General features: G+C 37.8%; 1 protein-coding gene and 1 pseudogene across 1 annotated transcript in view; one reads left to right on the top strand and one right to left on the bottom strand.

The window, feature by feature from the left end:
• Positions 1 to 26467, bottom strand: part of Sptlc2 (serine palmitoyltransferase long chain base subunit 2) — a 112089-nt gene that overhangs the window by 51988 nt on the left and 33634 nt on the right. The window contains exons 3-5 of the mRNA XM_058577869.1: positions 15475 to 15629; positions 13367 to 13515; positions 5356 to 5480 (exon numbers count right to left, since the gene is read on the bottom strand). Of these exons, the coding sequence (XP_058433852.1) occupies positions 5356 to 5480; positions 13367 to 13515; positions 15475 to 15629 (429 nt within the window). The remainder of the gene's footprint in view (positions 1 to 5355; positions 5481 to 13366; positions 13516 to 15474; positions 15630 to 26467) is intronic.
• Positions 6602 to 7028, top strand: LOC124090250 (PDZ domain-containing protein 11-like; annotated as a pseudogene).

The following is a 26467-nucleotide window of genomic DNA, read 5'->3' as shown; positions in this document are numbered from 1 at the left end:
TCGGAATTCAGGAAGGATCTCACTTATAAACCCTATATCCCATGGTGTGTAAAATCTCTGGAAAAACTTTACTTTCACATGTAAATATGGTTCATGCTACAGCAACAGGAAAAGGTTGATGCTCTTGGTTTTTTATTTCTTCCCTAATTTATACTAGGCCATCTCTCCTGGAGTCCTTCCACTATAAGGGCACATGGTGTTCTTAATGCACAGATTTTTTTCTCTGTCAAAAAACAGCTTTAAAATATCCGATTAGATATCATTTTCTCTGAATCGCCTCTTTAAAAACCCCCTTTTCCTGCAGATGGCAGAATTACAACCTTTGGGACAGGAATCCCCTGTATTTCTCCTTTGCTAGAAAAGCAATAAACCTTTTTTATCTCAAAAAAAATCAGATTAGATAAAATAATATAAGGTACAGACAGTCTACAATATGCTCCCATAAGAATAAAAGGAAGAAGATGGATTAGCATATGCCTATTTATTACAGGATATTCTTGGACAGATATTTAGGAAAATTGTAATAGCAGGTATCTGAATTTTTTACTGTGTGCTAGTTTTTTATTACTTAAATAAAAGCTACCTATATCAAAATAAAAAAGGGCTGGGGATGTGGCTCTGTGGAAAAGCACCCCTGGGTTTGATCCCTGGTACCAAATAAAAGGCAGGTTTAGAGGTATGGATACAAACTCCTCTGATTTTAAAAATTCACATTTATTATATACATATGTGTACATACACACAGCTGTGTTTGTATGCATGAGTTAGTATACACATATGCATGTTCTATCTGTATCCACTAAGGCCTGAGAAGCAGTAAAATCCCATAGCAATAAACACACCTGGTTCCCAGATCCTGTCTTCTAAATACAATTCTCTGGTTGATCCGAAAGCTAGGATAAGGAACAAAGCTGAGCCTGGAACATCTTTTTTTTTTTTTTTTGTACTGGAGATTGAACCTAGGGGTTCTCAACCACTGAGCCATACCCCCATACCTCCCCTTTAAAATTTTTTTTTTAGTTATAGATGGACATAATACCTTTATTTTATTTGTTTATTTTTATGTGGTGCCAGAGATTGAATCCAGTGCCTCACGCATTCTAGGTAAGTGCTCTACGACTGAGCCACAACCACCCCCAGCCCTTTTTATATTTTATTGAGAGACAGGGCCTTGCTAAGTTGCTGAAGCTGGCTTTGAACTCTCAATCCTCCTACCTCAGCCTCCCAAGTTGCTGGGATTACAGGTGTGCACTCCTGCATCTGGCTAAGCCTGGATCATCTTAATATGCCAGAAAGCAAGAAAGTACTTTTAAAAAATGAAAAAGTTGTTGCATATTCTAAAGACACAAGAGCCTTCCTGAATGAGTTCCCAATGCCCAAAACTAAAATAATTCAGGTAACAAAAAGAAGCAATCATATTGGATTATTACCCAAATAATGAAAAAGTCACAAATACATAGTGATATAAATACAAAGGGGACAATTCTTCCTTACACACAATTCAAATGAGTATTGAAGGAGAAAAGTAGAAAATTTAATGTAAGAACATCAAAGTAATAACTGCCGTAGTTGAGATCCACAGATGAATACTAAAATTAGTAGGTGAAAGGCGAATTGCCCAGTAACATACACCAATACTGTGCACCCTACAGGGCACATGGTGTTCTTAATACACTGCTTCAGTCGATCATGAGACAGAGCAGACACACCGAAACTGAGACAGTCTACAAGGAAAGACAGGATTGTCACAGATTGGAAAGGACTGAGGAGCTACAATAACTGAATGCAGTTAGTTATGTACATTCTTTTATTTTCGTCTCTCTCCAGCTAATTTCTTTATCTGGAAAAATATGCAGTATCATTATGGCCTTTTTGTTTATAATCTATTTTTAGATAACATTGTTTACCATCTGTATGATTCAATCTGATTTTTTCCCCTCCTAATCTACTAGGAGTCCTAGTAGATTATATCCTACTATTATATCCTTGGTTTAAAAAAATGAAATAAATATTAAATATCAGCAGTTGACATCTAAGTGCATAATATATTTCAGGCAACATGTTCAGAGATTTAGATGCATTAATACTTTTAATTGCCATAACAATCGTTATGAAGAAGGTACTATTATCATCTTCACTTTACATAGAGGAAACTGAGTCAGGATAACTCTCTTGCTCAAGGTCATCAAAATGCACATTCGATAAAAAGCTCCTGCTTCCAGAACATTGTGTTTATCAACAAACTGCCCTCCCTGCATCGAAGATGAACAATCAACCATCTCACAGAGAAATTCAGTACCAGATTCAAAGAATTAGGAGAAGTAGACAGTTGCTGCCCTTAACAGGTTAAAGGATATTTAGTAACATTTCAACTACAATGTTTTGAGATTCAGAAGACAAATCTTTAAGGTAGTACATTCCCATGTAAATAGAGAAGAAATCTATTAGATAGGAATTTGCTAGAGTTTGTGTTCATACAGGGAGAAAATAAAGTTATCTAATGTTCTAAGTATAAAAATTCTAATTCCTAAATAAAGGACAGTAATGCCTTATAATCAATGTGACGTCAAAGAACCACACACTGTGTTTTTGAGGGAATCTGTATGTTTAATCCAAGTTGTTAGATTCACTAGCGTAAAGTTGTTCTCATATTCCCTCATTACCCTTGACTTCTGGAGGCAGTGAGCGACACCTTCACTTGCTCCTGCTATTGGTCTTTTGTGTCTTCTCATCCTGATCAGTTGGCCAGACATTTACCAATTTTATTTACTTTCTCAAGAGGCAGTTTTGGTTTCACTGATTTCCTAGTATCTAATTCACTGATTTTTGCATTTATCTTTATTGCATACTTCCTTCTGCTTAGTTTGGGTTTCGTTTGCTCTTTTCTAGTTTCTTAAGATAGAAAGTTTTCTAGCTGGGTACAGTGGCGCACACCTGTAATCCCAGTGGCTCAGGAGGCTGGGGCAAGATGATTGCAGGTTCAAAGCTGGCCTCAGCAACTTAGTGAGACCCCAAGCAACCTAGTGAGACCCTGTCTTAAAAAAAAAAAAAATTAAAATAAAAAGGACTGGGGATGTGTTTCAGTGGTTAAGCACCCTGGGTTCTATCCCCAGTGTAAAACATAAAACAAAAAACAAAAACCCCCACAAATGAACAAAAACATTTTCTTTTGACACTCTACATTCCCATCTGAGCACTGCTTTACCTTTACCCAACAAATTGTGATATTAATTTCCATTTAATTGAAAATGTTTTCTAGCTTCCCTTATTTTTTATTCTTTGGCTCATGGATAATCCAGAAATGTGTGGTTTAAGTTTCAAATATTTAAGGATATTCCAGATATCTTTGTGTTACTGACTCCTAATTTCACCGTGGTCAGAGAACAAAAACTTGTTTAATGGTCTGAAGTATGGGTTTTGTTTATTTTATTTATTTATTTATTTTTTGGAGACAGGGTCTCACTAGGTTACTTAGGGTCTCACTCTCGGTAAATGTTTTGCTGTTGTTGGGTGAAGTGTCTGAGTAGTGTCAATCAGGTCAGCTGGTTGAAAGTATTTTCTAAGTGTTCTATATCCATATGGATTTTATGTTTAGTTCTATTGATTGATAGAGGGGTGTGGATATCTAATTAGAGTTCTACACTTGTATACTTCTCCTTTAAGCTTCATCAATTTTTGTTTTGTGTACTTCAAAGCTCTGTTATTAGGTACCTATATATCTTGAAGAATTAATTCTTATCATATACAGTAATCCTCTTTATCTTCAGAAATATTACCTGTTTGAAAATCTTTGTTTATGCAATGTGGTCACTTCACATTTCTTTTGATTATTGTTTGCAAGATATATCTTTTTTCATTCTTTTTTTTTTTTGGTGGTGGTGCTGGGGATAGAACCCAGGGCCTTGCACATGGTAAACAAGTACTCTTAACACTGAGCTACTTCCCCAACCATTCTTTGACCTTGATGTCTTTATATTTAAAATAGACTCTCATTTTATATTAGAAAGCCTACTTAATTTTACCTAATATAATAATGTTTTTTACTTGAAGGTATAAATTATTTACATCTACTATAATGTCAATAGTAAATTAAACCCAAACTCTCCTGTTACTTGGTTTCTATTTGTCCCATTTGTACCTTACAGAACCACATAACTGTATAACTGAATTAGAGTTAGAATAATCCATTTATGAAGGAAAGTTTAAGGACCAGAAATGTTACTTGACACGTTCACAGTCACACAGCTAAGTATGACCACACAATGAACCAATAAACAAGCAAAACCTCCTATTTGAGTTAACCCACTACTTTTTTAATACACAATTCCTAGACATCAATGTTAAAATGATGTCAAGGGTCCTTCAAGCTGACTGCCAGTCTGCTAAAACACAATATACAAAGTATGTTATCCTTTCTGTCTTCTAACTATCTACTCACAAGCTCTATCTATAGGATGGATGGAAAAATACATAAATGTCTACATATATATTTATATATAACTTGTCTATATGTTAGGATGACATATACTTTCATATTTTTCAATTTAGGATAATCCATCTATTAAATAACTTTCTGAACTAAACTTTCATAAGTTTAGTCTTTCAGAAGTTTTTATTTATTAGACTCCCTTCAAAACTGTATGTTAAAAAGAGGAAGGTAAGGGCTGGGGATATAGCTCAGTTGGTAGAATGCTAGCATGCACAAGGCCCTTACTTCAATCCCCGTCACCACAAAAAAAAACAAACAAAAAAGAGAAAGATAAACTTGTATGTGATTTTTACATTGGTACTGAAACCTTTAGGAACTGAATGGCATTGCAGAGAGAAAAGATAGAAGGAGTCCTGTGTGTTATACATCACTGCTTTTCAATGCTTCCTTCGCCACGTTAGATCAAACAACTGTGATTTCTCAAATGTCAACTACACATTTTTGTTTTAAAGATGGAGAATAAAATGTGCACACGGGTAATCTCAGCAGCTCAGGAGGCTGAGGCAGGAGGATTGCAAGTTCAAAAGCCAGCCCCAGCAACAGTAAGGCACTAAGCAACTCAGTGAGACCATGTCTCTAAATAAAATATAAAATAGGGCTGGGGATGTGGCTCAGTGATCCAGTGCCCTCGAGTTCAATCACCAATACAAAAAAAAAAAAAAGAAGGTAAGCTTCATCTAACAGAAAAGTAAAGGACCATGGGTTCTACAAGAAAGGTTCAACTGATATAAGACTCCACGATAGAAATATTTTTGGAACAATGATGTGTAGTGTCAAGTTATGGTCACTTTGGCTTGCTTTGAATACTTCTGAAAACCAAAGAAGATACGTATGAGAGAATTTTTATGAATGACAAAGTGTCTTACTTTGCTAACAAGAGCAGGAATATTCATTGAATTTGTTGCAAATCCCATGCCATATGTCATAGCAGCTTCTACTCCCAAAAACCTTGCTACAAGCTTCTCTAGTTCTTCATGCTTGTCCAGGTTTCCTGTGTGAAGAAGTTAACAAAGTCAATATCATAAAATCCTGAATTTAAGAATCACTCACCACTTTTCAAACAGAAACCAATCTATATGTTGTGACCTTTTCTATGGTCTATAAAAGAGTCAGTATTATGAAGAGTAATGGCTTATCAGGAACAAAATAGATAAAATACATTTAGATTCAGCATCTCTGGTGAGAGAATTGGCAAAAACAATTTTATATTTCTACACACCAGCTCCAGCTCTAGGCCTTAAGAGGCATAGCAAGATTTGCTTCTGAGGGGCTGGGGTTGTGGTTCAGTGGTAGAGCGCTCACCTAGCACGTGTGAGACACGGGTTCCATCCTCAGCACCACAAAAAAATAGATTTAAAATAAAGGTGTTGTGTTCGTCTACAACTAAAAAAACATTTTTTAAAAAAAATAGTTGTTTTTTTTCCCCCCATCTGCCATCCAAAACAGTGTAGCTGGTCTGTTGTAGAGATAAAACGTGTGGAAAGAGGGAGGTCTCTGAAGAATAAGAAACCATGGAAGTAGAGAGAAGGGGAAGGAGGAGAAGAAGGAAAGCAGAGGGAAGCTGGGGAAACTAGCTTTTAGCATTTCTACCACCTAGGTGAGGTACCAGGCACCTTAAGTTAAGCCACCCTCTGTCCTCAGTTGTAATGGGCCACTCAATAGCATTGAACCCTTTCCAAATTGCAGGATCACAAGCATATAAATTTCTATTGTTATTTTAAACCACTAAGCTTTGGGTTGGTTTGTTGTGGAGCAACAGATAGGTTAAAAAGCTCCTTCTCTTTCTTTGATCTGACTAGTAAACTTGTATGTGATTTTTTACATTGGTACTCAAACCCTTAGGAACTGAATGGCATCGCAGAGAAAAAAAGATATGGAGAAGGAATCCTGTGTGTTATACATCACTGCTATACAATGCTTCCTTAGCTACATTAGATCAAACAGACTATGATTTCTCAAATGTCAACTACACCTTTTTGTTTTAAAGATGGAGAATAAAATGTTTTACTCATTCCGGTTCTGGGTTTTATTAGCCCTGAGCTGAGCCTTGGGTAACTGAGGGTTTCCTGCCGGTGAGGTGGTTTGGCATTTAAGCAGTGGGTCTTGCCTGAGATGGACAGCTAAATTCCTTGACAACTATCCAGTGGTTTTCCTGCCTGCCTGTGAAAATCCCCCAGCATGGATTCCTCATCATGAGAGAGTACACCACCCAGACTACGACAATGAATTAACCCAGTTTCTGCCCCAAACTGTCACACTGAAAAAGCCTCCTGGAGCTCAGTTGGGACTGTTAAATCCCCAGAGGAGGAAAGGCCTCCCAGCTAGGCATCTTCATCTCCAAAGTGATTCCTGACTCAGATGCACATCGAGCAGGACTTCAAGAAGGAGACCAAGTTCTAGCTGTGAATGAGGTGGATTTCCAAGATATTGAGCACAGCAAGGCTATTAAAAGATCCTGAAGACCACCTGAGAAACCAGAAAGTGTGCACACTTCTTTCCTTACAATTATCATCGTCAAAAAGAGAAGACTGTGCACTGAAGAGTTGCAGCCCATGGCCCTCCATGTGGAAACTGCCAGGCCAGGCCAGCTGTTATCCAAACTGTACTGAACTCTAAGTCTCCTAGTTTTCTAGGCAAGCTTCATTCCCTGAAAGGAAAGGGATGAAATGTCTAGGTATAACCTAGCCTGTGGGGAACCCAGCTAGAAATGGCAGCTGACATTTACTAGTTACCATGAGCTCGGCACATATACATCTTATCATTTTTATTATAGAAATTGGTCAGAAAATATTGGGAACCTTCCACCTGGTTGCCTGGCCACTTCATCCTACGCTTATATTATCCTAAGTTTATACACATTGGGGACGCCAATGAGACACTTTTGTCCCTTCCTCCTCCTATCATCTCTCCCAAAAGGAAAATACAATACTGAATAAATGTCATTGTGACTTTTAGGGAAAAAAATGTTTTATTTTCATTTCCCTATTGAAAAGCATCACAATACAAATGGAAGAGCAAGAAACAAAAACATAAAATTCTACTTTTCATTCATTACTAAATATCTGCAATCTTCAACACAATTAATGAAAATGGAAAATGTACAGAAGGATGGTGTTATAGCTGAACTCTGTTCACTAAAAAGATATTTTGAGAAGCTGGGGTATTGCTCAGTGGCACAGTATGTACTTATTAGCATGTGTTAGGCCCTGTATTCAATCCTCAGGACCAAAACAAAATAACAAAAAACTGGATATCTTGAAGTTCTAACTCCTGAACCTCAGAGTCTGATCTTTGGAAACAGGGTCTTCACAGGGGTAACCAAGATAAAACAAGGTTATTGGGGTGGTGCTAAAATCTTTTTTTTTTTTTTTTTCAGTTTTAGATGGACACAATATCTTTATTTTTATATGTATGTGGTGCCGAGTATCGAACCCAGTGCCTCACGCACACTAGGTGAGTGCGCTACCACTTGAGCCACATCCCCAGCCCATAATATCTTTATAAGAAAGGAAAATTTGGACATGGAAACAGATGTACATAGAGGAGGCATGACAGAAGACAATGCTTGATACTCAGGAAGACAGCTGTGTGGCCCCAAGACAGGAATGCCAAAGATGTTGGCAATACAGAAGCAAGCAAGAAAGTCTCCAGGGCTCTCAGAGAGTGCATGACCCTTATGGCATCTTGACCCCAAACTTCTACCCTCCAAAATGATGAAACTATAAACTGTCTTAAGTTACCCAGTTTCTCACACTTTGTTACGGCAGCCCTAGAAAACCAAAACAGGTGGGAAATGACTTAGAGTGACAGGTCCATATCTATGCCCTTACAGAGTGAACGTGGTTCAGTGAGAATCAAGCAGATTCATTGTATGGAATCCAGTGGAGGCTCAAAAGTTAGAGACAACAGGAATAAGAGAAGGCAAGGGTTAAGGAAAGGCAACAAGTGACTGTTTGAAAGATGATATTTACAAACACAGAAATTTTCACTGCTGATGGAATTGTACAATGTTGCAGCACTTTGGAAAAGAGCAATTCCTCAAAAAGTTAACTGTAGAGTTACCACATGATGGAGCAACTCCACTCCTAAGTATATACCCAAGAGAAATGAATACATAGGTCACATAAAAACTGTACTCCTGTGTGTCTGGCCACACTGTTCACAATCACTCAAAAATAGAAACAACCCAAACGTCCACCAGGAGATAAATGAATAAACAATATGTAGAATACTCCATAATGGATTATTATTCGGTCATAAAATGGAATGAAGTACTGACGTATGCTATAAAGTACTAATGCATGCTATAACAAAGATAAATATTGTAAAAACATTAAGTGAAAGAAGCCAGACACAAATGACTATGATATTACAGGATTTCATTTATATAAAATGTCCAAAATAGGTGAATCCAAAAAGACAGAAAGTAGATTATTGGTTGCTAGGAACTTGGTAGAAAGAGGGGAGAATATCCAGTCACTGCTTAAGGGCATGGGGTTTCTTTCAGGGGAAATAAAAATTGAGTGTGGTGATGGTTACACAGCTTTTTGAAAAAATAATGAGGTGCACACTTATAAGGATGTGAGTTATATCTTAATAAAGCTGTTAAAAAAGAAACAAAAAGAACATAGACGCTGCCTCATTCCTACCCCTATAGAAATAGGCAAGTAATTTTGCCTTTTCTTACCTCCACAAATAAATTATTCTTAACTCAGGGACACCAAATATAAAAGTATGCATATGCTAAAAATGGTGACTAAAGGTAAGGTTATACAGACAGGCTCGCATACTAAATTTCTCAGAAACAAAAGGAAAAATGAAAAACACAGGAGAGGAAGACAATTAGAGGGTGAATACTAGGGGGTTATACATAAATTTTCTGAAAGTGAGAGTTGAGAAAATGCCAAAGAAGAAGAGGCACAAAACCAAAGGACCTGCTTCTTCAATATTTAAGAACCCAGCAAGAATCAAATCAGCACAATTAGTGGGAAAAAGAAAGACTCATACCAAGGCACAAATGGGATTTTTTTCCCCACCCTGCCCAAATGGGAATTCTTGATGTACTCAAGGGAAAGAGAAGGTCTTGGATGCTTTCAGGGTAAGACACAGAAAGAAAGGAGGGGGTTGTTGGGGAGGGGGAGTAAGGACAGGAGGAATGAAGGAAGGGAGTAAGAGGAAGGGAAAGGGGGAATAAAAAAAAAAAGACCAAACAACAGTGACATTCCTCACAGTAGGAGGGGAACTGGAAGGCTGGAGAATGTATATAGGAAGCAGATTTTTCATTACCCATCTTTTGGTACTTCTAGGATTATTAACAATGTTATGTATTGTCTACCCCCCAACACAGGCTTTAAACAATAAACTTTTCAGATAGAAGGTATGATAGAATGAATGGCATACACAAAACTGGTGACCAGACAGCATTACACTTCTGATCAGCACCCCTCATCCCAGAGAACAATGATGCAACATCCTCACACTCTCAAGGAAAATATGTTCAACCCATAGTGTGGTGGTGGCAGAATTAATACTGAAGCAATACAGTTGATCAAAGACATCTTCTGATATCCAAATATATTTTGACAATTTCAGAAAAATCATCTACCCTGCACCCCAAGGAAAGCACTGTATAATGAGTTTCACCAGTATGAGGAAGGATATAAAGAAAGAGGAAGATACAGAATTCATGAAATAAGAAATCCAAGTCAGAGGTGAGAGAAAGGGGGGGGGGAGGGGGAGGGGGAGGGGGACAACGACCAGAATGCAACTGTACAATAGTCTTGGAGAGCAACTAAGAAGAAGAAGAAGAAGGACCAGAATGCAACTGTACAATAGTCTTGGAGAGCAACTAGCCCAAACTGAAACAGGTCAGAGACAATTACATTAAGGAAGTATCTAACAGAACCTGGCAGACTACATGAAAAAGAATAGGGTTTTTCCAAGTTCTCTAGGCTCTTACTTAGAAGTTGCCTAACAGACTTTAAGGCTCCTCTAGCATTAAACTGGTACAAGATTAGAGGAATAAAAACCTTCATGATATAGCAGCTGCCAGGTATGTTTTAGATCATGCAAAACACTAGGCCACCATTTATTATTTATTGAGTTATTCTAGATGCAAGCTTTTAAAAACTTCGACTTTTACCATGTGGGTTTGTTCTTTCTTTTTATTTTGTTGATGGTGTTCAGGATTGAACCTCATGTATGCCTGGCAAGTGCTCTACCACTGAGCGATACTCCCAGCCCCCCAAATTTAGGCTTTTGGGTCAAAACCTTTTATACTGCAGGTCAACATATACTTTAAGAATTAAGCCAGGGGCCAGGGCTGTGGCTCAGTGGTACAGTGTTTACCTGGCACGTGTAAGGCACTGGGTTCAATCCTCAGTACCACATAACAAAGAAAGAACCAGAGAAGAAAAGGAAAGAAAGGAAGGAAGGAAGGAAAAAAGGTGTTGTGTCCATCTACGACTAAAAAATACTTAAAAAAAAAAAAGAATTAAGCCAGGGTTTGGGGTTGTGGCTCAGTGGTAGTGCACTCACCTAGCATGTGTGCGGCCCTGGGTTCGATCCTCAGCACCACATAAAAATAAATAAAATAAATGTATTGTGTCCAACTACAACTAAAAAGATAAATATTTAAAAAAGAATTAAGTCAAAATTTATTTTTAATCATTAAAAACAAATCAAATAAGCTGGGCACAGTGGCACTGTAATCCCAGCAATCCAGGAGGCTAAGGCGGCCTCAGCATTATACCGAAACTCTTAGCAACTTCATGAGACTCTGTCTCAAAATAAAAAATAAAAAGGAGTGGGGATGCAAATCAGTGGTTAAAGAGCCTCTGGGTTCAATCCCCAGTATGGAAATAGACAGAAAGATAGATAAACTGGGTGTGGTGGCACAGGCCTGTAATTCTAGCTACTTGTAAGGCTTAGGCAGGAGAATTTAAGTTTGAGGTCAGTCTGGGCAACATAGTGAGACCCCATCTCAAAATAAAAAATAAAAAGTATTGGGGTTGTAGCTCAGTGGTAGAAGACCCGAGTTCATCCTCAGTACTGCAAAATAAATAAATAAACGAATAAATAAACAAGTCACATCACTTTTTCTGCTCAGATACTACAAGAGAATATAAGGACTCTGATAGTAGCTAAGAAAACATACATTAGCCTACTCCTAGGATTTCACACATACAAGGCAGAGAACCTATGAAAATTTAGGGGGGAAAAAAACTAAAAAAAAAAATTCAACATGTTCTAGAATTGGCTTGTCTGTATGTGGTACTGGGCACTGAACCCAGGGGTGCTCTATCAGTGAGCTATGTCCCCAGCCCTGTTTATTTTTTGAGACAGGGCTTTACTAGGTTATTTGGGCAGGCCTCAAAACTTGTGATTATTCTGCCTCAGGGAATTTGCCTTTTTTTTTTTTTAATGGTGTTGGGGATTGAACCCAGGGCCTTGTGCATGCGAGACAAGCACTCTCCCAAGTGAGCTATATCCCCAGCCCAGGAATTTGCTTTTTTAAAAAGCAATTCTGAATATTTTCTGGAAGAGCTACTTATGTTTGTTAGCCAAGGACAATGACACTCTAGGAGATTTGGGAATAAAAATTATAGTACAAACAAATAAAGAAATCGCCTAAGAAACTTCACTAGCAATAGAAACTAGAATTACTGAGGATGTACAACTTGTGTATATGTTTTAAAAGTCCAATTTAAATAATAAAGTAGATGATATGAAAAGCTACACGATTCCATTTGATTCTGTTTTTACAGTTTCATTTCTTCATTCTAAGTTTAAAGAGTTGACTGAGTTGCTATGATAGATTAGACTGGGATGCAAATCCTTTTTATGCTTGCACTGAGAGGTAAAATCTAATCTCCATAGCTCTTGAATCTGGGCTGGCTTTACTGACTCACTTTGATCAAAAGTATTTAATATTCTGGACTCACAAAGGGCATAAAAAGACTTCCAGCTTTCAGCCAGGTATCTGTGAACACTTGCTCTAGGGCAAAGCCCACTGCCATGTAAAGTAAGTGATTCTCCAAGATAGCCATGCCCCAAAGAAGTCCAAACTAGTAGCGTGAGACGGCGACACAGAGTATCAGGCATCTCAGCCCAGGTGAAACATGTGAATGAAGAGGCGTTCAGAGAGCTCCAGCCACAAGCCGATGCTGACTGCAACTGTGTGAGGGACTCTGATAGAAACCACCCAACTGCACTTGCCAGCCCCAGACCTGTGAGAACTCAATTTATAAGCATTAGGGTGATGCACAGTAAGAAGAAGGTGCTTTATGACGTCTGTAGCTATCAGTGCTCTAGAACCAAATGGAAGAAGCTAAAATCCTCCTTTGAACTAAAATAAATCTCTTATATAAAACTATATAACCTTTTACCTTTTATAGACTTGTAACAATAAAAAGTTTACATTACTGAGTGTCTATTTCCAAAATTAGCCTATTTAATTCTTGAAAGAGATCTATAAAGCAGGAATTATTATTAGCCCAATGTACTAGTTTGAAAATAGAATAACCCTCATCACACCCTTGGACTAATAAGTGGTACTTCTAACTATTGCTATTTACAAAAGGCAATAAAATCAACATTAAAGATATAAGTGGAATAAAACTTATGGAACTTTACTAGGGACATTCTGTATGTATAACATATTGGAAAAACATCTCAAAGTGTGTTACAAACATAAAAATGATCCAACCCTTCAGAAAAAGAAAGCATTTTTTACCTGATCTAAAATGCATGGCAAAGCGAATGTATGAATTTTAATACCCTAGCTCTTTTAAAAAGCAACTCTGTATCATCAGTATTCATTCCTGAGTTAAAGAAGTCAAAAGCAGCAGCAGCTAACCAAACATAACTTACACTTACCAATTTCCTGCCGAGTACTGCACACTCCAACGCCATACTCCTCTAGGACCCTGGCAGCTGCTTCTTGACATGATCCAGTGTTTCGTGCAAATCCAAGATAGTTGTAGGAACCCATATTTATAACACCTTTAATTATATTCCCTGTATACCTGTGTTTCAATAAACACATAAAACTTAATAAACTCAGGAGCAAATACAATACTTAAGTGTGATAATAAGTGCAATGTAACATGAAAGGAAACACCATAGGGATGTAGAGAAAACGTGTTCTGTACGAAAAGAAGCTCAAACTCAGTACCCAACCAAGGAAATGGAAGGTACAATCAAATACCAATTTTCACTTATGACTAGTGATGAAGATTTAAAAACTGATGGCTAGAACAGTATCACAAACTAAGTAAGAATACTTTCTTTGGATGGCACTTTGTCAACACTTATCCACTGAAAGATGTGCATATTCCTTGACTCAAGCAATTCTCACACATGAGCATATGCACAAGAGGATCTATAAGAGCCACTGCAAAATAATTTGCCATGTCCCTTCCCTAGGCACAGGGACCTGTGTCATTTCATGTGGTAGAAGCTCAGTCAGCCTGAGCCCCCAAGGAAAGATGACTGATTCAGAGACTCTATCAACCTAAGGTAGACAGGAAAAGTAGGTAAGAAATAAAGTGTTGTTACTTTAACACTCGGGGCAATTGGGATGACCCAGCCCAACCTGCTATAGCATGGCACATTTAGGTAGCCACGATAAATAAGAAACCTGCTGTGAATGTACAAGTAAGACATTATTAATACATTAGCAAATTAAAAAGGCAAACTGTAGGGCTAGGGATGCAGCTCAGTAGTAGAGCGCTTACTTAGCATGTAAAAGGTACTGGATTCATCCCCCAGTAGAGGAGGAAAAAAAAAGTAGCAAACGGTGGTAGAATAATTTATTTAGTACAATCTCACTTTTGCATATCAAAAAGTTACCTGTGTATAACCCCAGTAGATACACTACACACATACCTCACAGAAAACATCTAGAGGAATAACACAAAATAAAATGATGACAATGGTCATCTCAGTAAAGGAGGATTTGTCGGGTAGTGAATTTACAGAGGACAGGGTTTAGTTTTCATGGGGAACTTTCTGTATAATCTATTTCCCCCCCAGTACTGGGGTTTGAACCCAGAGACACTTTATTGTTAAACTACACCCTCAGCCCTTGTTCTTTTGAGACAGGGTCTTGATAAGTTTCCAAGGCTGGCCTTGAACTTGCAATCCTCCTGCCTTGGCCTCCCAAGTAGATGGGATTATAGGTATTGTATTTTCCTTTTTAATAGGAAAGCAATTATGGAATATTTGTGCAATCTACACAATTTTCAAAATGTTAAAATATAGTTTTTTAAACTAGTTAATCCATTTAAGTAAAAATACTTCATTTATCCTTAAATCATCAGAGAAATCAAAACATCCACAAATAAATTCAGATCCTTTACTCAATTCTAATAAGTGGAATGATGGATAGTCTTAAAAAAAAAAAAAAAAAGACAAAACTTTTTTTCTCAACTATAACCCACCACAGAATCAAATGTAATTTAAAAAATAATTTAAAAAATCTCAATAAAGCTGGGTGCAGTGGCGCATGCCTGTAATCACAGCAGCTCAGGAGGCTGAGGCAGGAGGATCGTGAGTTCAAGGCCAGCCCCAGCAACTTAGCAAGGCCCTAAGCAATTCAACCAGACCCTGTCTCTAAACAAAATATAAAAAGGGCTGTGGATCTGGCTCAGTAGTTGAGTGTCCCTGGGTTCAGTATTTGGCACCCACTACCGCCCACCAAAAAAAAAAAATCTCAATAACGGTTAGGGGCATAGCTCAGTGGTGGAGTGCTTGCCTAGCATGCTCTCTCTCTTTCTATATATATATATGGTTTGATCCCCCTACTCCTACCCCTACCCCCTCCCTAATCCAATTAACAACAAACAAAATGCAAGGAAAGAAATCTTGGTATTGATTATATCCTCAGCTACTACTCCTGTTTTGAGCGAATACTCAATTTGCAATATTTTCTCTAATGAAGAAATTCTTTTATTGCTAAGAAGTAATTTCCCACCGAGACTCACTTGAATGACCAGTTGTAGTCATGAGACTGTCTCTCCATGATGTCCACCTTGGCTCCAGGCACACTGCAGATTGGTCGATTCCAGTTGTCTCTTATCCTCATGTAGAGGTTCCTTGTATAGAAGTTTTCAAAATCCTGATACAATGACACAAAATCCTGCCAACAAATGGTGAAATATGTATATTTAACTGAGTTACCTTAAAAACAAATTTCACAACTTCCCTTTTCGTGTTGCAAGAACACCTGAGAATGGTGAATCAGTTATATTTAATTAACTGATCTATCAGGAAAGGCATCAATTTTCTAAGTTTATTTCAACATAACTCTTATTAATCAGTTAAAAGTCACATCACTTTGAGGGTTGACTTACATTCAAGGTTTTGAATAACTGACTACACAACTCTGACATTAAATGTTTTCTCTTCCTAATAATAATATCCAAGAGACTGTTCTACTCCCTTCCCCTCTGCTAACAATGTTAGGGGGAAATGCCATAAGAACCAATATAATTCCTGTTTCATACAAGAAAAATAATTCCAAAATTAAGATTCCAGTCTCTCCATATTTTTGAGAATCAAAATGAAACAAATTCAAAGAAAAGATGATAAACCAGAAACACTACCAAAAAAGAAAGAAAGAAACCAACAGGTAGATTATAGGAAGTCATCCACCTTAAGTAGTTTCCCTCTTGGATTGGAGTTAATAACAGAACATTCTGAAAACTAATTCCCATGTCCACAAACTTAAAATCTTCCTTTCCTTCCTGAGATTAAATTAAACTAAAATGTAAGTCTATAAAAATCAAGTCTCAGTGGAGGTGAAATGAATGCATAACGCTATGCCTAACATTGTTGGAGCCCTGTTCAGAACACACGTGGCCAGACCATGTGAGCTCCACCCCAACTCCTCAGAGTTCAAGGGTAAGACCAACAAAAAAAGAAAACAGAACTGGAGTTTACTATGCTTCCAGTCCTTGGATCTGAGGTTGGTGCCAATCTAATCTGTTAAATAAATTAACAAAAATAGTTAAAAAGCGTAAGCCTCATTCTGTAAAAGATTTTCATGGCTAAAAAGATCATACAAAACTCTAAAATTAACAACTTTCTATGGACTAGTAGAACACTAAAGTGACTACGAAATAAATAAAAGATGAATCAAAGTAGATGAATTGCCTTAAATAGAGCTGAGCAGAGTCAGAAAGAATCCTGAGCATTTGCCCTGCCTGATACCATCTCTTTCATAATTAGTTCCCAGAACAGAAAATATCCACAATGTGGATATCCCTCACAATTAGAAATTTGTCATTTAAGTAATTTGTCCGTTTTGGTAGTGTCCTCTTCCAATAAAATACTGGCCGAGTGAAAGAATGAATAGAAGCAACCAAATTTTATTTAAAGACTTTTCTTTGGCTATCATTCACATGCATGTCCAACAGAAAAAACAAGAAAGTTGTCCCCAACCTATGTCAACTCACATCAAACGGGGTAATAGGACTAACTCCTCTAGTAAAATCACAGTACTAATGATCTCATTTCTTTGTAATGAAAGGATAATTTCACTCAATCGCTGTCTAAACACTGCACAATAATGTTTAAGGTATTAACTCAAATTGTTGAAAGAACTATTTCCTCACAGAAAATTTTTATTAGCAACACAAAACAATACTTTTTGTTTTGAATACATAAACATCAGGAAAAAACTTAAGAGTCTCATCTAGATACCAGAATGGTTATCAAATCTCCAGACAGAAAAAGGACTGCAGGCTAGCACGAGGTAGGACTTCCTCTCTCAGCCTTGGATAAACTGAGGTAACCAGTGACATAACTGTCTGTAGTTAGAAGGGAGGAACACGTTCCAACCTCCTAACAGAGAATTGTTATTCTGAGGCCAAGCGTCACCATCTCCTTAAGGCTACACTGAGAGGACAATGAGGTCCCTGAGATGGGAATACACTGGCACACAGTAAAGGTAGAGGAGTTGTCATACTGAGGGACGTTAGAGACTAAAAGCAGGTAGCACAGAATGGTTGGAGAAGGACTCAGGCCACAGTTTTAGCTTCCCTTCACTCCCTAGCTAAGTTCCAGACTAGTAGCTTTGGCCAGAAGTTTTGGTAGAGATATCTGGTGGGCAGAAACCAACTTCTGCTGCTTAGCAATGAAGAAAAGGGACAGGAGAGGAACCACTATCTGGGATTCCAGTTCCAGGCAGTGGAAGGACTGAAGAGGAGTTGCTCCTCGCCCCACGATTCCTGTGTTCAACAGTGCAGGAATGTTCAGAGGTGAAATCAATTCATTTGATGGATTAGTAATCTGAATGGTCTCTCTGTCTCTCTCTGCTTCCCAACTGCCATGAATTAACTCCTCTGCCACAACTTTCCACCCTGAAGTTCTTTCTTACCTCAGCTTCAGACCAATGTAACAGGCTGACCATGGACTGAACCTCTGAAATTGTGAGCCCAAGATGTAACGTCTTCTCCTCTAAGTTATTTTTGTCAAGTATTTTAGTCACAGTGACAAAAAGCTGACGAACACAAATGTATGTTTTTCAAAAATATCTTGTACATTATTTTAAATATTCTAAGACTGAGGTTAAAACAGGTTTTTTTTTTGTTTTGTTTATTCATTCAAATATCTTTTAGTGAATACTGGATACATGTTGAATTCTTTGTGAATCTCAAGGCATTTCTTGGGATCACAGGGAAAAGGGTGGGTGCTACCCACTTTCAGAAAATGACTTTGTAACTATTTATTGTTCATGTTTGTTAGTGTAATTTTGTTTCCAAAGAGATGTCCACTTACTTTCATAGAATAACAATGATGATGAATAATCATAAAAGTAGCAATAGTTCCCAGCTACTAAGATACACAAGGCACCAGCAGAAAGTTTTACGTGTATGTATACATCTACGCACCTAAGTACCTGAGCACTATCTTACAGAAAAGCTAAACGGCTTTCCCAATTAGGGAATTAGCAAAAACAGAACTGGGCCTTCTAATTCCAGGCTATGCTCCTAACCCCAACGCCACTGCTTCTCATTCTGAGAAGCTTTTAAAATCTATCTGAAATACTCTGACATCATTCAAAGCACTTCAAGTCTGCTGTGCTACGGGCCTTACCCTCTCTTATCCTGTCTTGTGCTCATGATGAACGGGCCCTTGATATATGTATATATAGACAGACAGACAAACACAGCTGGAATTCTAAAACCCATATTTTCCAGACACCCTTGTGATCAGGTTATGGATGAGATTCTACAGTAAGGCACATACACAAGATATGAAAGGCAGAGGCTACCTTTCTTGCAACAGCTCACAAAGAAAGCTCTAGTAGACTCTTATGCGGGCTAGGTTTCATGTTCCCAGCCACAATGGCAACACCTGGATACTCACAGCAGGAGCAGCTTCCTAATTGGGGGGCGGCTTAGTTGGGGTAGGAAGACCATAACTTCCTCCACCTTTCACAATGTTACTAACACTTAATTCAGTATGTACAGTGATTCAGTTAACTGCAATTAAACTTTACTATTTCAACAGCACATTCTCTACAATTATTGCTGAAAAATAAATATTTAATGTTGTAAGTACCTTTTTGTTGTTGTTGTTTTGCTACCAGGGATTGAATCCAGGGATACTTAACCTCTGAGCCACATTCCTATCCCTTTTTATTTTTATTTTTTATTGAGACAGGGTCTTGCAGAGTTGCTTAGGGCCTCACTAAGTTGCTAAGGCTGGCTTCACACTCACAATCTCCCATCTCAGCCTCCCGAGCCAAAGGGACTACATGCATGCACCACGATGTCCAGCAGTTATCAGTATCTTTTTTTTTTTAAAGAGAGAGAGAGAGAGAGAGAGAGAGAGAGAGAGAATTTTTTCTTAATATTTATTTTTTAGTTTTCGGCAGACACATCTTTGTTTGTATGTGGTGCTGAGGATGGAACCCGGGCCGCACGCATGCCAGGCGAGCACTTGAGCCACATCCCCAGCCCCTTTTTTCTTTTTCTTTTTTGGGGGGAGGGGTACTGGGGATTGAACCCAGGAGCACTCGACCACCCTATTACATGACTCTATCCAAAACAGCAAGAACACTTAAAACCATATCCCCAGCCCTATTTTGTATTTCATTTACAGACAGGGTCTCACTGAGTTGCTTAGCACCCTGCTTTTGCTGAAGCTGCTTTGAACTCACGATCCTCCTGCCTCATTTTCCTGAGCCTCTGGGATAACAGGTATACATCACTGTGCCTAGCAGTTATAAGTATCTTATAATTAAATTTAAATTATTTGTCTTGGTCACACAACCATTAAATGATATAAATGAAACTTGAGACTTGTAGCACTATTCCATACTAGTGGTTTTAGTGGTAATGCTACAATTCCAATAAGAATTCTCAGTGTCAGCTGCACACAGTGGCACATGCCTGTAAATCTTGCTCCTCAGGAGGACAAGGCAGGAGGACTATAAATTCAAGGTTGGCTTGGGCAACACAGTGAGACCCTGTCTCAAAATTAATTTTAAAAAATGGCTGAGGATGTAGTTCAGTGGTAGAGCACTGGCCTAGCATATGCTAGGCCTTGGGCTCAATCCACAATTCAGAAGGAAAAAACAAAAAACCTCAATGTCATTTCTAATTTAACCATTTTTTTATTTGTTTTAGTTTAGGTGTTGCAGTTTGGACCTTAAATGTCCCCCAGGGCTCATATGCTAAAGGTTTGGCACTACTGGGAGGTGGGGGAGCTTTTAGGAGGTGGGGCCCAGTGGAAGGAAGTTATGTCACTGGGGACAAGGCTTTGAATGGGATCTTGAAACTCTGGCTCCTCCTCTCTTTTTACTTTCCAGCTACCATGAGGTAAGCAGCTTTGTTTCACCAAAGGCTACCCACCATGGTGTCCTATCTTGCCAAGGATACAAAAGCTAGGGAGCCAACCAGTCAACCAACTGTGGAATGTAACCTCTGAAACTGTGAGCCAAAAGAAACAGCTTTTCCTTTTAAGTTTTATATCTCAATTATTCTGTCACAGCAAAGGAAAGCTAACTCACTACAGCACAGATCTCAATAAATCAAAGGACAAAATTTTTCTCATTTGAGGCAAAAAACACTGCTTTGATGTTGGAATAACAAGCTTGGAAAAAAATGCTTGAGATCAGTTTGGGCAACTTAGTGAGACCCTGTTTCAAAATAAAATTTAAAAGGACTGGGGAAGTAGTTCAGTGTCCATTATGCACGAGGCCTGGGTTCAAGTGAAAATACAGATTGTTTATATGACTCAGCAGTTCCTTTCCTAGGTATATCCCCTAAAGAACTGAAAACAGATATTCAAACAATTACTTGTAAATGAATGTTCACAAAAGCATTATTCACAATTGACAAAAGATGGCAACAAAATATGACATACATCCAAACTGTGGAGAGTATTCAGTTATAAAAAGGAATGAAGTGTAGATTTACCAATAATAAAAATAAAAAAAAATAAAAAAAAAAAGAATCCCTTATCCAAAATGCTTGGAATAAGAAGTGTTTCAGATCTTGGAAGGTTTTTTTTGTTGCTGTTGTTAGGGTTTGGAATATTTACATAGACTTTAATGGATAAGCATTCCTAATTCAAAATCTGAAATCTGAAACTCTTAAGAAGCATTTTAGATTTCAGATTAGGGAGGCTCAATCTGTATTGTTACAAGCTATGATGGTGGAGGAACCTCAGAAACATGCTAAGTAGAAGCAGACACAGAAGGCCATATATTACATGACTCTATCCAAAATAGCAAGAACATTTAAAACCATAGAAACAGAAAGCAGATTAATGGCTGCCAGGAGCTCAGAATGAATCTTACCTCCATACATAAGGCAAAGGAGAAAGAGTACAAGTGGGCACAGCATCAACACAGTTCGTGAAAATGGCCACCTTCTCACACTAGCCTCTAAGGGCTGGACCATGCACACGATGGAGCACTGGCCTAGCACACCTGAGGCCCTGGGTTCAACCTCTATAGGCCCAAAACAAACCAACAGTATGACTCTGATGCTGCTGACATCAGTGAAGAAAAGGTAAGCTTCTTGGAAAATACAACTTTTGGATAAATAAAATATGTATTCCCAAATTCAACAACAATTTGGAGCAATAATCATATAAATTCTTCATTCGAAAAACTATCATTCTTAATGAGAAAATCCAATTAATGAAAATCTTATATTGAATGCCCTAGGTGGATTAAAAACACCAAAACAAAATACCAAACAAAAAATCCTGACTTTGAAAGCCATCCATGTACGGTGCATGGACCAAACAGGCATCCTAGCCAGTGAATAGGAAAATCTGGTATCTGGGGAATTCCACAGGCAATCCTACCAATAAGACCACCCAGATACATGTGAGCTCCTATTCAGCTCTGCCAAAAGGTCCCACACAGCACTGGAGATGTGGTGACCTGCTGAAGCCACATAATCACACAGCCTCCCAGAGATGGGTGTGGCCTGCCAAGATGCCAATCAACCTGTTGACTGCAAGACAACATGAAGCAAGACTCCACCCCTGAAACCTATCCCTGCCTTTGATGCTCTCCCTTAAATAAAGAATCAGAGCCAATTTTTTTTTTAAATATTTATTTATTTATTTTTAGTTTTCGGCGGACACAACATCTTTGTATGTATGTGGTGCTGAGGATCGAACCCGGGCCGCACGCATGCCAGGCGAGCACGCTACCACTTGAGCCACATCCCCAGCCCTCAGAGCCAATTTTTAAGTGTTCTGTTCCAGCTCCTACCAGAACTGAAAGAATCTATCTGGCGCTCTGCTTTAAAACTAATTCTGACTTTGTTTCTTATTTCTTCACTAATAACTTAAGATTATATTTTTCTTAGGTGGCTTATCCATTCCTGAGCAGGAAAAATTACCCTGGCAAGGAGCTGGCTGCCTCGCGATAACTACCCATTGAAGGAGGTAAAAGTTTAGTGGAAACTAAGTAAGTCCCACCTAAATGTGGAGGAACAGAATCTATTAACATGCATCAGCATGCATTATCCTGTGCCAGGAAGAACAGGCTAGAATAAGCTCTGATTGCAAATCTTGGGTTTCCCAAATGTCTAAAGATAAAACTGAGTCTACTGTAGAAAAGGTCTGTGGCCTCTATGACAAAGAAGCTGTTCTCTGAAGAGCTGAGAGAAGGTGGCCACGTGTAGACACAGACATCCACACAGAGAAAGGGCTCAATGAGTTTCTCTTGTGCTTGCGTGCATTCAGAACTGTCTTCGGGCCACAAGGGGTAAGTGACAAAGAGGACCAGAGACATAGGGAAATGTTTTACTTGAATTCCACAGGGCAAGGGCCAGGACTCTGCTTTCCTGAGAACCAATTTATTTCTTTCTAGTCATAATATAAGAAAACAATTTCTTAATGTGAATTAACAATCTCCATCACAATCTGAATTTACCATTATTCACATTAGATACCTAAATCCTATTCCTTTAAAAATCTGTAATCTGCTCTTCCTTTCTTTTTAATCATGTTTTATTAGGCTTAATTATAGGAAATTATCAACTTAGCAGTTCAAATATGGTCAAAATTGGCATTTTCACATGATTCAATGTAATACTTATGGATTAAAACATAGTCAAGCCAGGCACAGTGGTGCACACTTGTAATCCCAGCAACTGGGGAGGCTAAGGCAGAAGAATCTCAAGTTTGAGGTAAAATAAAAATAAAATAAATAAACAAACAATATAAATAAATAACAAAGTAAAAAATAAAAAAGGCTGGGAATGTAGCCCAGTAGTAAAGCATACACGGGTTCAATTCCTAGTACCAAAACCAAACAAATAAAAAACTATACACAATCAAATAAGGTATATTCACAAACTGTGGATAAGACAAAATGTTTTAAACAGAACACAAAATTTACTACTCATAAAGAAAAATTGATAAATTTGCTTAAAGTAATTTCTGTTCACTAAAAGACACCATGCAGAACTGGGGACTGAATTAGAGCAGATTGTATTCCATGCTTTTATAATTTTGGCAAATGAATCCTCATGTCATATATAACTAAAACTAACCAATAAAAATTAAAAAAAAAAAAAGACACCATGCAGAGAATGAAAACACAAGCCACATATTTCAGGAAGATAGGTGCAAAATACATTCTAGAATACATTAAGATTTCCTATAAACTGGAGATGGGAGTACATATAACTAGCTCAGTGGTAGAGTGCTTGCCTACCATTCACTAGATGCTGGACTTGATCCTCAGCACAACAAAACAAGATTTGCTGTAAACCATTAAGAAAAAAATAGAAATCCAAGAGAAAAACAGGCAAAAGATCTGAACAGCCACTTCATGAAATCAACACTTTACATAGTTAGTGAATGAACCTATGAAAAGGTATTCAGCATCATTGGGCAATAATGAAATGCAAATTAAAACCGCAACAAGATACTAATACATATATATACCAGCAGAACTGGCCAAATTTTAGAATTTTACACCAAGTGTTGGTAAAGATATGAAACAACAAAAATCCTCAAGCACAGCTAGCTAGTAGGTATACCTAGCAAAATTGCTTTGGAAGACAATTTGGCACTATCAAGCAAAACTGAAGATATGCATAGTCTCAACCCAATCATCCCAAGCCTGGAAATATATGCCCAAGAAACAGATATCACAGTGATTATGGCAGTTGTATTACTCTCTGACAAAACATGAGAAAAACCTCAATAATGACTAACTGTGGTATTCTCACAGTGAGATACTATTCAGCAATGAAAACAAAGGGAGCTGGGATCCACCGCAAATTGCTAAAGCCTACATTGAGCTTCAAAACTGATCAGAGCACAAACACACAAACACAGTGCAAATGAGCTTAGATAAACTTAAGAACAGGCCTAACAAAACTTTTATTATTTAAAAATGAACACATGGGTGATAAAATCATCAAGAAAAGTCAAGACAGTGGTTATCTCAGGGGAAAGGCGATAGTAAGATCCAAAAAGGGCCCCTGTGGGTGTGGTTTCTGCAGTGATGGGTTTATGGCTGCTTACTTAGATTGCATTCCTTATACTCCACATTTACCTTTTATTATCATTTCTAGATGTACACAAGTGTATATTGGTTATAGAAAACCAACAGACAGGTTAAAGAACACTGGAAGGAATGCTTCCATTAAATAAATACCAAACATTCTATATAGAGAGTAAAAGTACTTCCCATTACATGCATTTAATCTTTTTTTTTACCTTTATTTTATTTTTTTATGCTAATAAAATTCATACTTTTATTATTATTAATTTTTTTTTTTACGATACAGACTTCTCAAGGGCCATTTGACAACTTGTCACCTTTATTTATTCATTTTTATGTGGTGCTGAGGTTCGAACCCAGGCAAGTACTCTACCACTGAGCCACAAACCCCAGCCTGCATTTAATCTTAAAGTGTCATGTGACAGAGTTCCTAACTCTGGGAAACACATATATCCACACTTACTTATCATGACATCTAATCACAAGAAAATCTACTCTGTTTGAAGGTGCTCAGACACATGTCTAACTGGGCAAGATCAATATGCTTCAGAACTTTGAGCTACTGAAACTGAAGACCACACATCTGAAAATCTTTTCTTTAGCGGGGCTGGGGTTGTGGCTCAGTGGTAAAGCACTTGCCTAGCACATGTGAGGTCTTGGGTTCAATCCTCAGCACCACATAAAAATAAATAAAATACAGGTATTGTGTCCAACTACAACTAAAAATAAATATTTAAAAAAAAAAAAAAAAAACTAGGGCTGGGGGTTGTGGCTCAATGGTAGAACACTTGCCTAATACATTTGAGGCACTAGATTTGATCCTCAGCACCATATAAAGACAAATAAACAAAATAAAAATGATTGTGCTCATCTATAACTAAAAAAAAAATATGTAAAAACCAACACACTAATGCTGATGGCAGGTACTGAAGGATTTTCAAATATTTGATATGAATAAATAATACTGCAAATCAAGTAAAAGCTGTTAAAAAAATTCCACAGCATTATGAATTTTTATTTGGGCAATGTTTTTCTCTAGTAGGGAATGCAATACAGAATCAACCCTAATAGCTACAGGTATTTCTTTTGTAAGCCAATAATTCTGTCTTTACTTCTACTTAATTAAAAAAGAAGTAGGTGAAATAACTTACAAAAGGCTATTAAATTATTGACTTTAAAACCTTGGAGTGATGGTTAATTAATAGCTTTCCCCACTGTCCATAAGTCATCCTGTTTGTTCTTTTCCTGTTTTTAATGTTAAAGACAGGAAGTAACTTCCTTGCTGTTTATATGATGCCATGAAGACATTAAAAAAAAAAAATTAGGGTTAAAGATCCATGTTTTTCCCAGATCTAAAACTGGGTCACTTGAGTGTTTGTATGTGCCTGTGTGTACAAGTGCAGACACAGCCCGACACCAATACTTCACAACTTGAAACTTTTCATTGTGACTATTTACCAACACTCACAACATCATTCATATCTTAAAACATTTACCAAGTGTCTAATACAAGCCAAGGAGTCTTGTAGGCACTGGGTCTACAGCAGTAAACAGAAAGATAATGACCTCTGCCTTCATGGAATTTATATTCGGGTAGAAGAGTCACAAAATCAGATAAATATAGAGAATAGTATGTTAGACAGTGAAAAATATGAATGAAACCCAAAGCAGGCACAGAGGGAAATGCATACTGCTAGAAACATGCTGCAATTTAGCTAGAGTTCCCTGGACAGAAGAGGGGACAAAAGAGAGGTGAGGGAACAATCCATGGGACCATCTGGAGGAAAAGGTTCGCTGGCAGGACAAACAGCAAGCATAATGGCAGTGAGGCAGGAGTGCACTTGGTGTGTTTGAGGAATTACAAAGAAGCCAGCAGGTAAGTGAAGGGCCAAGCTATAGATGTCACCGTGGTGGAAATGGAGGTTGGTAAGAAGTAGCTAAATTTGGATTTGCCAATGGACTACACAGGGCATATGGCAGAAAGA

This window comes from Marmota monax, unplaced genomic scaffold (genome assembly GCF_021218885.2).
Source record: "Marmota monax isolate L192 unplaced genomic scaffold, Marmota_monax_Labrador192_F-V1.1 WCK01_AAM20220418_F8-fsc00017, whole genome shotgun sequence".
Taxonomy (NCBI): domain Eukaryota; kingdom Metazoa; phylum Chordata; class Mammalia; order Rodentia; family Sciuridae; genus Marmota; species Marmota monax.
Note: the sequence above shows the minus strand (reverse complement) of the source record. Positions and strands in the feature narration are given on the sequence as shown.